Source organism: Lonchura striata, chromosome W (assembly GCF_050655825.1).
Source record: "Lonchura striata isolate lonStrDom1 chromosome W, ASM5065582v1, whole genome shotgun sequence".
Taxonomy (NCBI): domain Eukaryota; kingdom Metazoa; phylum Chordata; class Aves; order Passeriformes; family Estrildidae; genus Lonchura; species Lonchura striata.
In genome coordinates, this window is record NC_140743.1 from 7,628,756 (window position 1) to 7,641,344 (window position 12,589).

The 12,589-nt window shown below is 37.9% G+C and overlaps 1 protein-coding gene across 2 annotated transcripts in view; it reads right to left on the bottom strand.

Annotated features, from left to right (window-relative positions):
• Positions 1 to 5,482: 5,482 nt before the first annotated feature.
• The window catches only part of LOC146763027 (guanine nucleotide-binding protein G(q) subunit alpha), a 278,488-nt gene continuing 271,381 nt past the window's right edge, over positions 5,483 to 12,589 (bottom strand). For both annotated transcript variants that reach the window (XM_085571309.1, XM_085571310.1), the window contains exon 7: positions 5,483 to 6,401. In XM_085571309.1, the coding sequence (XP_085427435.1) occupies positions 6,211 to 6,401 (191 nt within the window). In that variant the 3' untranslated portion in view covers positions 5,483 to 6,210. The remainder of the gene's footprint in view (positions 6,402 to 12,589) is intronic.

Genomic DNA, 12,589 nt, shown 5'->3' on the forward strand with positions numbered 1-12,589 from the left:
CATAATATCAAACATAAGCAGGACACACAATTGGAGATACAAACACCATAACGTCACCCTAGGACAAGAGCCTACGAATTCTGAATGTTTTCTATTAATAGACACAGATGGTTATTTATTTTCCCCCATGCTTTTGAGTTTCTGTTGTACACAAACCAAAAAAGTCTTTAGTAATAATGTCAAATAACTGTATTCACTGCACTGAACCTTAAATGTTGTGAACTATCTGTCTGTAATAAGGATAGTCAGGAAATGTTAATATATGAACAATGAGGACAGAGCACGTATAATTAAAAAAACTAATTATGGGGATAATGCATCTATACAATATTGTCTTGGTTTGAAAGACAGGTGCCTGCCATGGAAGGCAGGAACCTGTCTTGGAATGAAAAATATGACCCCTTTCCCTCCAACTTATAACCTTGAAATTACAGGGCTGTCAGGCAAAAATACAGGAAAAGGAATAGCAGTTCTTTACTAGTGTGCATATATATATATACATATACACACATACATATATATATGTATGTATATGTATATGTATATGTATATGTATATGTATATGTATAACAAGGCAAACAAACAGCAACAGTATCAACAACAAACAGAAAAAAATCAGAGACCCAATAACAGCCTTCTCTTGGCTGTCAAGCACTTTCGCCTTCAATGTAGTTATGGTGACAATCGTCAGGGGTGCTGTTGGCTCCTGGTGAGGCTGGGCAGGTGCACTGATTCTCCCACGGCTGCAGGGGGCGCTGTGGCACAAGCTCAGTTGCCTCTCTCCACATGGCCTATGGCAGGTGAGCTGGCAGAAGAGAGAAAAGGAGCTTCCTGTACAAACTCACAGAGGCAGTCAGTCCCAGTGCCCCTCCGGATGGCGAAATGGACTGTAGCAGGAACCTTAGAAGCTGCAATCTGGAATGGAAGAGGCAGGAACACCCAGGATGACAAAGTGTAGCACAGGCTCCAGGGCCGTGACAGAAGCTGCGGAGTGGCCGGGTGTCGAGTTAAAATGTAGCGAGAAGCCCTAAGACAGTAGCAGAAAAGAGCAGGGCTGGGCGGGGAATCGTTCCCCTGGATAGCTCACTGGCGATGGCTGGTCCTGGGGTCGGGCCACACAGAGTGGTGTCTCCGACGGGCTCCCGGCGCAGCACGCACTATCTCTGGGTTCCCGAGTAAGCAGAGGAACAGACAAGCAAGCCAGTAAGCCCAGTCACAGTGCCAAAGGAGAAGAAAAAATACCAGGCAAAAACCACAAAGCAACAGTATTTCTTGTAAGAGGCACTGTGCAGTGTGGCCACTGAGATGAATCGCCGCACCAGAAGGAAGCAACCCCTTGCCCCCAACCCTCGTAGGATCCTGTGCTGGCTCTTACCCCTTGCGATACTCCTGAAGCTCAGAGGAGGGGAGTGACCATTTCCGGACACAAAACAAAACTCTCAAAAAATTGACATGGGATAAAAACCATTCCCAAGACAAATATTTGCTAAGAAATATTTTGGGATAACAAGCCCAAGTATATTTCAGAAAAGCTAAATGTCAAGGAATGAAGAAAATACTATAGTACAAAGCTATGGTGAAAAGTACTGTATTTTTAGCCAACACGTTTGTTGAGGAGCGGCATTAATGCATTAGTTTTTTAAACAGAAAAACAGAAAACCACACCCTATTTTTGTCCCCCAAACAATACATGATACATGCATTTAAATGACACTTTAGAATAACAAATATGATCTTTATTTTGTGAAACACTGCAAATTTTAAAAATGTATCTGACACCCCTTCCAATACATTGGCAAAAAAAAAAAAAGTATTTTCTGCAGCATGATAAATAAGAAATCCAGCAAGACTTCATCTTAGACCATCTTTTGATAGAAAAACCCCCAACATCACAAAAACAGCAGTCTTATTACCAAGAGTAAGATTGATTTGTTTGAATTCCCTTGCATTTTTTACACTACCTTCAACATCAGCTTTGCCCAAATGATTATTCAATTTTTTTTTTTCCTGCAACATCGCTACTGTAAAAAAGCTCGAGTGAAAGTTACAGTAAAAACCCTGTAACTAGATTAACAATGACCCTCAATGGATTACTGATTACATGGAAATGTTTGTTTTGACTGATAAATAAAATGATAAATAAAAGCAAAAACAACAACAAAAAAGAGGAACTATCAGTCATTCTTTTCAAATCAAAACACATTGCTTTTCATGATCTCTACTAAGCTAGCAAATTGGACAGGGACATGCAATCTTAGTTGTTTATGTCCAAAGAGGGACTTTATCTGCAAAAGTGTGAAGGCCTCAAATAACCATTAATTATCTACAACAGGCCATTTTAATTTCCTTACTTGCAACACTCTCCAAAACATATTTAATTTATTGATTTCTTAACTAGAGGTAGGCAATTTGTATGCCTTGTTAATATACTGTGCACACTTAATTATTTTACTAATGTAATGCAGGATAATCATGCACAGACTTTCAATACCAGCAGCACATATAATAAATTATTTGGGCATTATTTTTCTTTTCCATATGGGTTAACATGTCTCTGTTTTCTCCTATTATTTCAGTGTTTTGTGAAGAATGCATAACAAGGGAAAGACCATTAAGTTGAGCAATCTGAAAGTCTTGCATCTCGTAACCAAAAGCTTAGTTTAGCAATATCTTCATATGCAGCCCTTTTATCACCTTTTAAAGTTTTTGCAAATCATGCAGGCAGTTCTGACTGATAAGCAGCATAAAGCCTCTACTTTCAAACTTTAAGAAGTGCTTCACAATCATGTGGCAGTATGATTTAAAATTACAGGTTACCTTGAAAATCAAAAGTCTGAATTATAAAAGCAAACTGCTCTTATAGCTTCATCATCCTATATATGTAAACAAAGTGCCAGCTAACTAGTGAAAAAAGCAAGTTTAAGGTTTATGTAAAGCATATTTACAGCTTTCTTGTACACCTAGAATAGTTTCCCAATGTTTTCCTTTTCTCCTCTCTCATTTATGACATTCAATGAAACAATGTAATTTTGTAAAAGTAAAAGGGTTCCTGTCTTATTTTTGCCTTCAGCTTCATGTTAGATGCACATACTTCTAGACTCAAGCACTATAATGCATAGTAGAAATCACCAATTAAAACAGCAACAGCAATGGAATATATTGCAAATGAGAACGTCTGTAATGTAAAAATTAAATGTTTTTGTAAACACTGTCACACTGCAATGCTGTGTTAGGTGAATTGTGTAAGGCTTGCATTAGCATGATGATTATATTTTTTCAGAATATGTTTAAATAATCTAAACATTGTCACAGGTTCAACTCAATTAAAATATACCAGAAGTAGCCCAGTGGCACACACATTTGAATTTTGCAATCACAATATATCTATAAAGTGTGAGTAAATTTTTGGTTTATTTTTATACAAAGCTTTTTTATATTAAAACTTAAAACCCATACACCCCCCCCCCCCCGAAATCCCATAATAAAACAAACCCAAACCTTCATTAGACAACACTGGCATTTTTTTGCACTTTTTCCCCCTACAGTTCTATCTATATCACTAAATCCATGGTGGCCAATGTATTCACAGGCTGAAAGAAGGGATATTATCACACACTCCAGAGTCAGTGGTTAAAACAGAAGATTTGTTATGTTTACAAGTAAGATCAGAGCCAATGTTATAATTACATATATAATAAGAACAGCTGTTCTGATGATACATTTAGAATGTCAGTGTCACTTTTTATAGCCTTCAACTATGTGCTTTAGCTTTATTAAACAAATTTTTACTCCTTAAAATTTTTAACATTAGCAACTTAGTTGTTGTTATGTCTAAGTTTTCTGTAATTTCTGAATTAATGTTCAACTGATCTGATGGCTTTATTATATTTTTAGGGAAATAGAATATACCCATTATTACTTATGTTCAATGGTTTGAAATCTTTAATTTCACTTTTCTAAAAAAGGCTATTAGAAAGGTAAAATTAACTGAAGTTGGATCTGCCAAATACAAATTGATATTTAAGAGCTTATGTTCTAATCCTAGATATAATGGCATCAATTCTTCTAACAAAAACAGCTTCTACATCTGTATAAAGTCCTGACAAGATTTAAGCAATGTTTTGTTTATGACTGTCCTCTGCATGTCTCCAATTTACTTTTACTCAGGAATGTTCAAATGATTCTATATAGCACAATGCTACTATAATTCTGTACTATGATAAGCTTTTTTGTTGCTTTTAAAATAGAAACAACAAATACCTAGTCAGGAATAAACTGAAAAAAAATTACATTATTATCTTTAAAAAGTAAATAAAATAACATTATTTAAAATGTGAATCAGCTATAAGATATATTATACAATTGCGTAGATACATATCAACACAGCACATTCAATTTGCCAAAATTAATGAATATAAAGCCAATATGGATGCTGGCATATATGTATGTACAATGATTATAGCATTAAGAATTGCACTATACCTACAATCAGTTTCCAATTATAAGGTGTTTTATGAGGGAACAAAAACTAGCAACTATTCTTATTAATGTTGTTTTAGAGTAGGGAGTATTAAGGATGAAAAAATCTCATTAGTATTTATTGTTAACTTTGTTACTCAAGTAATAAGAGATTGTTTTTCCACCTCTCCTTTGCTGTTGAAAGGCAGCAAGCTTCTCTGCTAAGTGCACCCTATTGCTACTTGGCAATGTAAGTAATTCAATGTCTGACCTCAGAGTTCTCTGTAGCTTGCTAGCAATCATGCACCTGGTCAAAAAATACCTTTCAACCCAAGCTGCTCATTGATGGGTGCTACATTTTTGTTATTAAAAATTTGCATGTTTAAATTTCAATAGTGATTTGCATTAAGAAATATTTCTAACGAACATCAAGAGAGACTATTTTGCATGAAACCTATAAAATGCCTGTGAACAGGTTAAGAAGAAACCTTATCAAGAGAGGTTTCTGAACGTGATCATTCATCAGTAATAAATGAGGTGCTTGACATTATTAGAAAAAACATTGTATGCAATCTCATGCCATCTCTGACATAAGGAGAGAATTAAACTGTCTTCTATACACATATACTGAGTAGCATATTCACTCACACTGTTGTTTTTTGCATTAGAAAATGTAACACAATAAAAACAGGAACATATGAGTTAAAACTATGTTTATAATTTGGCAGTTGACTCAGTCAGGTCAATTTCCAATCCATTAGTTTGCCATTTCAATCACTATGTTATGTTTCAAAAGTATTGGTTTCATAAAAAGCCATATTTGGCAAGATTTTATACAACAACAACAAAAAAATTCTACAGTGGAAAAACACTTTAAAAAAGCTCTAACTTAAGAAAAAATGAACAAAACTGAAACATAAACCCCTAACCCTGTTTCTGGCTGTAATCACGGGGGAAAATGTAGTGTCCATGACATTTCTACTTGTCATTAGTGAATAAAGAAAAGAGAAAATAATGGCACATAGCAATTAAAAAGAGATTTAATGATATTCTATGAACATTTATGTCTTTAATTATTTTATTACAGTCTTCTATGCATCTTTCTGAACTGTGAAAGTCCGTTTAAATTCTAAATCCATACACAACTATTTCTATTTTGCAATTACCAATATTCTAGTCTCAGAAGTGAAGACAGAATTAGAACACTAATTTTAAGAATTAAAAAAAATCATACTATCAGTATTTCTGATCCTTCAGAGAAAGAACTTTCTGTAAAATTTGAATGACTGATAACTTCACTTCTGATGATAGTAATTTTCTTGGCCAAGTCACTCAACAGAAGATATATTATCAAGGAATGCAAGTGGTAAAATGGCCATTGTACTTTTAAGACATAGTGGGGGAGGAAGGAGGGAGAGAAAGGGTCAGGGAAAGAGAAAACCAGCTTGATTTTGCTTCAATAGCAAAAACCTGTTATCCTTTGTGAGTGTATGACTGAGAATTTAGAAACCACTGAGTCACAATATTTTGCCTAAAAAATAAGAAAATGTACTGTGAATGTACTTCAGCATATTTTGGTTTTCCTCCATATAATTTCAATAAAATCATAATATCAACTAAAAAACTCTGAACATTCACAGAGTGCAGGCCAGCAATAAATTAGTATTATGCAACTTTTTTCACAGATAATCCAGTCCCTATTGTGCATCTTCAATCACACAAAGGTGGTATTGGAGGGCCTCTTAGGCACAGTTAGACCAGGTTGTATTCCTTCAGGTTTAACTGTAGAATAGTGTCCTTGACAGCAGCAAAGACAAAGCGTATATTCTCTGTGTCTGTAGCACAAGTGAAGTGGGAGTAGATAATTTTGTCGCTATCTGGATTCAGGTCTACAAACATCTTCAAAATGAACTCTCGTGCTGCTTGTGCATCCCGTTGTGGTCCTGATAATTAAGAAGAAAAAATCAGTTTCTTTTCAAGTCAATTCAGTATTTGAGTTTACTTAGGAGGGGAACCTCAGGAGCAGAAAACAAGAAAGACTCAGTCTGTTATCCTTGTATGAGAGAGGAAGGGAAAAATTTTATTAACAAATACTACCATATACTATTTCTTCCCAGTGGGGACCATTAAAGAAAAAGTATTGAAGGAAATTCCAGAAGTTGATAATAGAAGAGCTGTTCTTTTTGTGCTATCTTCTTTCTTCCATAAGGTGCTAAAAATGGAGAGATGAACTTGATGACCCCACAAAATGAACAACAGAAGAATTAGTTGCTTTATACTCATAAATATATTAAAAATTAAGAGATCTGGCCCATTTTCAGTCTACCGTATTTAAAGAGTTCATTCTTTTAAAATGTAGCATAATCAAGTTACATCTTAAACTGGTCTGACACTGTCCCAAACAGAATTTAATTTTCTTTAGTGTAGCAGGTTTGGTTTGATTTCCTCACACGGGGCACCAATTCCAATTTCAAACCACCACATTTAGTGATAGCAAAATATACATGCTTCCTAGTTGAAGCTGTTCAATTGCAAAACAGTGTTCTAACAAATTAATTTTCTAAATTATATATAACAATTCTATTAAATTTAAACAAAGTCTGTAATTCTCAGAACATGAAGTCTATGTAACCAAACTGCATATTCTGCTTTTCATAAGGCAGAAGGCAAAATAATGACTTCCAATCTATAGGAGTGAGAATTGGTTCATGTTCACGGACAAAAGAGCAGTACAGAAGTAGGAACATCAGCCACAAGTTATTTTTTCATATACTGTATATACATATACTGTTCCAGTGCAATTTTCATAGGCCATTATTCCATTGTCCTCCTGTTTCTGCAATGTTGATTTCTACAGAATAGGTATGTTTGCTGTGTCTCTTCCTCCTATCTCCTCATTAGTTCTGGTCTTGTTATATGACAATATAAATACCAGCACTCAGTTGTTACATAGTTCTGTCCTTCAATGGTTATGAAATCTGTACTTAGGAAGTTAGCATGTGCCCACATAACTTTCAATGACTGTACAATAAAACTTATTTTTAATATTTAAACACAAATTTAAGCATTTCTAATTTGGATAAATGCACAAATTATGTAACAATGGCATCACAAAAGATAAAATACTTTCTGATATCTATTGGTTGCAAAGCCTTGTGGAAGGAGAACATGATTCTACAATATCTTGTATGCATATGAATATGTATGTGTATATATAGACACATACACAGACACATTTTATGAGATGTAGAGGACATGTAAACATAATAATTTCTCTGAACTAGGGCAAAGAGGACTTCAAAATTTTTAAAATTTCTAAACACAACAGGTTCTAGCCTTTAGCTTCATCACATATTCTATAGAAACAGCAGCAAAATTGTGTCCCTATTATTTTTTTTACTCTTAGGAAGTTTAAACATTTGTAAAGGAGACTCCAACACTTTTAAAGACAATGATTTCTTAAAAATAAGACATTAATTGATTTTATCAACTTCCTAGAATTTTGTTAAACACTTTTACAGTGGGTAGGCACAGGCAGGTTTGTTCCTCTTTTAAAATCTACTGCCCTATTTAAAGCCCATATGCAAATTTTGCTTGCCTAATAACAAGTCTGGTTATTATAATGTGATTCATTTTTTTCAGACTGGAATTCAAGTACAGAAAACTGAGATTAAAAAGAAAGCTTACCATACCAGGTATTTAGAAAAAGGGAATGAACCAATGCTAGATTTACAACGCTAAATGGTTACAGTCTAACTAATCTTGGAAAATAATTACAATACAAATCAGTAGGTTTCTTGTCCATAGCTCCCTTTTTAGCAGTCTTAAAAGGGTTTCTCTATATGATAGTCAAGTTCTGTATAAAAAGCACTTCAATTTAACTTGGCTACATTAACTTGCAATTGCCAGCATTTATTTTCTTTGAAGACTCTGGAGGGGAATGCGCTTCCACAGATAGATATTTTTTAATTCTTTCCTTCCCAAACATGGTCACTTTTTGTATTTTTCCTTACTCCCAGCACTTCATTCCAGTCTTTGAGTTGGTCTTTTAGTATGATCTGTGAAAGCATATCCTCATGTGATACTCTGACCCTTGAGCACATGTCAGTCTCTCATCCAATGTTGTTATGACATACTGTGCAGTACAACTGCTTAGTTTAATCAGTCCATTTTGCCATCCTGGTTGCCATTTCTGATCCCTATGATACTTTCTTCATTGTACTACCCACATGGGAAAAGTGATCCAGCTGAAAAATACCTAATTCTGATGAGTTGTCCAAATGCATCCATCTTCAACATCTCCAGGGTGTTGGAACAGCAGAGATAGATATACAGTGACCTGTGCAAGCCAAAGACTTTGCAACTGTCCTGGTTTCGGCTGGGATAGAATTAATTTTCTTCTTAGTAGCTGGTTGTATTACGTCTGACTAAGATAGAGTTCATATTTCCTTAGCAGACCTCACAGTGTTTTGCTTTTCATTGGTAGTTGGAAGGGTGTTGATAACACACCAGTCTTTTGGCTACTGCTAAGCAGCACTGTCCCTCTAACATTTCTTACCCTCATCAAGGGGCTGTGAGTGGGCAAGATCATGGGAGGGGACACAATCAAGCCAGTTGACCCAAAGTAACCAAAGAGATATTTCATACCATATGATGTCAGCTAAGATATAAAAGCTAAGGGAGAGAGGAGGAACAGGGGGCATTCATTATTCTATGTTTGCCTTCTGGAGCAACTGCTACATGTGCCAAAGCCCTGCTTCCTGGGAAGTGGCTGAACATCGCTCACTGATGGGAAGTAGAGATTAATTTTTCCCTTTGCTTATGTGCACTCAAACTTTCACTTTTCTTTTTTTTTTTTTTTGTTTTAGTAAACTGCTTTATCTCAACCAACTAGTTGTTTTCCATCTTATTTTCTGTTCCCTGTTCCACTGGGGAGTGATAGAGTGGATTGGTGGGCACCTCGCATCCACCCAAGGTAAAACCACTACACTGGTACAGTGCTGTGTTTTAGATTCAGTATGAGAATAATGCTGATAGCACACTGATGTTTTGGTTGCTGTTAAGCAGTGCTTACCCTGAGTCAAGGCCTTTTTAGTGTCTCATGCTCTGCCAGTGAGGAAGTGCACAAGAAGCTGGGAGGGACCACAGCTGGGACAACTGACCCGAAGTAGCCAAAGGGATATTCCACACCGTAAAAGATCATGCCCAGTATATAAACTGGGGGAAGTTAGCAAGAAGGGGTCAATCATTGCTTGGGGATGGGATGGGCGTTCATTAGTGGGTGATGAGCAATTATATTGTGCACTAATTGCTTTTATTGTACATAAATTGTTTTTATTCTGTCCTTTTCATTAATATTATTATTGTTATTATTGTCATTAATATTATTACTATATTTTACTTTACTTTAATTATTAAACTGTTTTCTGTTTCTTCTCCCCAGGCAAGGAGGAGTGAGTAAGCAGCTGTGTGATACTAAGTTGCCAGATGGGAGTAAACCACAAGTCATCCACCCTATCTTTCCACCAAAAGAAAACAAACTAAACCATAACCTTCTCTAAGGAGTTAAGTCCAGCAAGATCTGCAGAATTAGACACTTAAACGACTTTCAGGTCTGGCCTACTGGCTATGGCCCTAATTGTCCATAAACTTTTTTTGTTTCCCTTACCCATGGTAAAGGCGAAGAGGAAGAGGCTTTCTCTGAGCTGACTGATTGAAAATCTGACAACCCTCAATGTTGAAATGACTGGCCTAGTATATGAGGGCAGAGCAGTGGATATTGTCTAGTTGGATGACAGTAACTAGTGGGGTACCCTAGTAGCCAGTACTGCATCCAGTCCTATTTACCATCTTTAATGATCTGGATAAGGGAGCAGAGTGTACCCTCAGCAAATTTGTTGGTGACACAAAACTGGGAGGAGTGGCTCCATCCAGAGGGGCCTTAACAGGCTGGACAAATGGTCTGACAGGAACCTCATGAAATTCAACAAGGGCAAGTGCCAAGTTCTGCACCTGAAGAGTAACAAACCTAGGCACTAGTATATACTGGAGAACACCCAACTATAAAGCAGCTTGGCAGAAAAGGCACCTGAGGGTCCTGGTGGATACTAGGTTGAACATGAGCCACCAATGTGCTCTTAACACAAAGAAGGCAAATGGTATAATGGGCTGCATTAGGAGGAGTGTTGCCAGCAGGTTGAGGGATGCGACCTTCCCCTCTAATCAGCACTGATGAGACCACTCCTGGAGTTCTGTGTCCAGTCCTTGGCTCCTCAGTATAAGAAGACAAGGGCATACTGGAGAAAGTCCAACCAAAGGCCACAAAAATGATTAAAGGACTGGATGAAAGGCTGAGAAACCTGGGACTGTTTAACCTAGAGAAAAGAAGGCTCAGATGGAGATCTTATCAATGTGTACAAATACCTGAAGGGAGGGTGCAAAGAAGATGAGGCCAGGCTCTTGTGGATGGTGCCCGGTTAGAGAACAAGAAGAAACACAGGACTTTCCATTTGAACATCAGAAACCCCTTTTTTGCTGTGAGGTGACTGAGCATTGGGATAGGTTGCCCAACAAGGTTGTAAAGTCTCCCTCCTTGGAGATATTCAAAAGCCATCTGGACATATACCTGTGAAGCAGTCACTAGATGACCTAGTTTGAACAGGAGGGTTGGACTCGATGATCTTCAGAGCTCCCTTCCAATGTCAACTCTTATGTATTAATTTTGTCTGGTTTCTCTGGACAAGCATTTAACACAGGTTTACCTCTACTTGAGTGATCATAACAAAAGGGCCCATATAGCCTTCTCACCTGCAGGATGTCATCTAAAGCACCTGTCACACTTCTAACATGAAAATACAGAATCACAGAATAATGAGGTTGGAAGAGAACTCTATCTAAGATCATCAAGTCCAACCTATGCCCTAACACCACAACTAGACTATAGCACCAAGTGCCATGTCCAGTCTTTTTAAACACCTCCTCCCTAGGAAGACAATTCCAGTATTTTATTATTCTTTCAGTGAAATTTTTTTTCCTAATATCCAACCTAAACCTTCCCTGATGTAGCTTGAGACTGTGTCCACTTGTTCTGCCAGTTGCTGCCCGGTGGAAGAGATCGACCCCCACCTGTCTACAACCTCCCTTCAGGAAGCTCTAGAGAGCAATAAAGTCACCTCTAAGCCTCCTCTTCTCCAGGCTAAACAACCCCAGCTCCCTCAAACGTTCCTCGTAGGGCTTGTGTTCCAAGCCCCTCACCAGCCTCATTGCCCTCCTCTGGATGTGCTCAAGCATCTCACTGTCCTTCCTGAACTGAGGGTCCCAGAACTGGACACAGTACTCAAGATGTGGTCTCACCAGTGTCGAGTATAGGGGAAGAATAACCTCCCTACTCCTGCTGGTCACACAATTCCTAATGCAAGCCAGGATGCCATTGGCCTTCTTGGCCACCGAGGCACATTACTGGCTCATATCCAACCGGCTGTCGACCAGCACCCCCAGGTCCCTTTCTGTCTGGACACTGTCCAGCCATACTGTTCCCAACCTGTAACGCTGTAAGGGATTTTTGTGTCCAAAATGCAGAACTCGGCACTTAGACTTATAAAACTTCATGCTGTTGGACTCTGCCCATCCATCCAATCGATCCAAATCTCTCTGCAGAGCCCTTCTTCCTTCCAACAGATCAACACAAGCTCCCAGCTTATTATCGTCTGCAAATTTACTAATGAAGGATTCAATGCCCTCATCCATGTCATCTATAAAAATATTAAATAGAACTGGTCCCAGCACAGACCCCTGAGGGACACCACTGGTGACTGTCCCCAGCTGGATGCAGCACTGTTCACCACCACTCTCTGGGCCCGGCCATCCAGCCAGTTCCTAACCCAGCGAAGGGTGCTCCCTTTCAAGCCATGGGCTGCCAGCTTTTCCAGGACTATGCTATGGGAAACAGTATCAAAGGCCTTGCTGAAGTCTAAATAGACAACATCCACAGACTTTCCTGCATCTACCAGACGAGTCACCTGGTCATAGAAGGAGACCAGGTTGGTCAGACATGACCTACCCTTTGTAAACCCACGCTGACTGGGTCTGATACCCTGGCCATCTTGTAAGTGCTGTGTGATAGCACTGAACT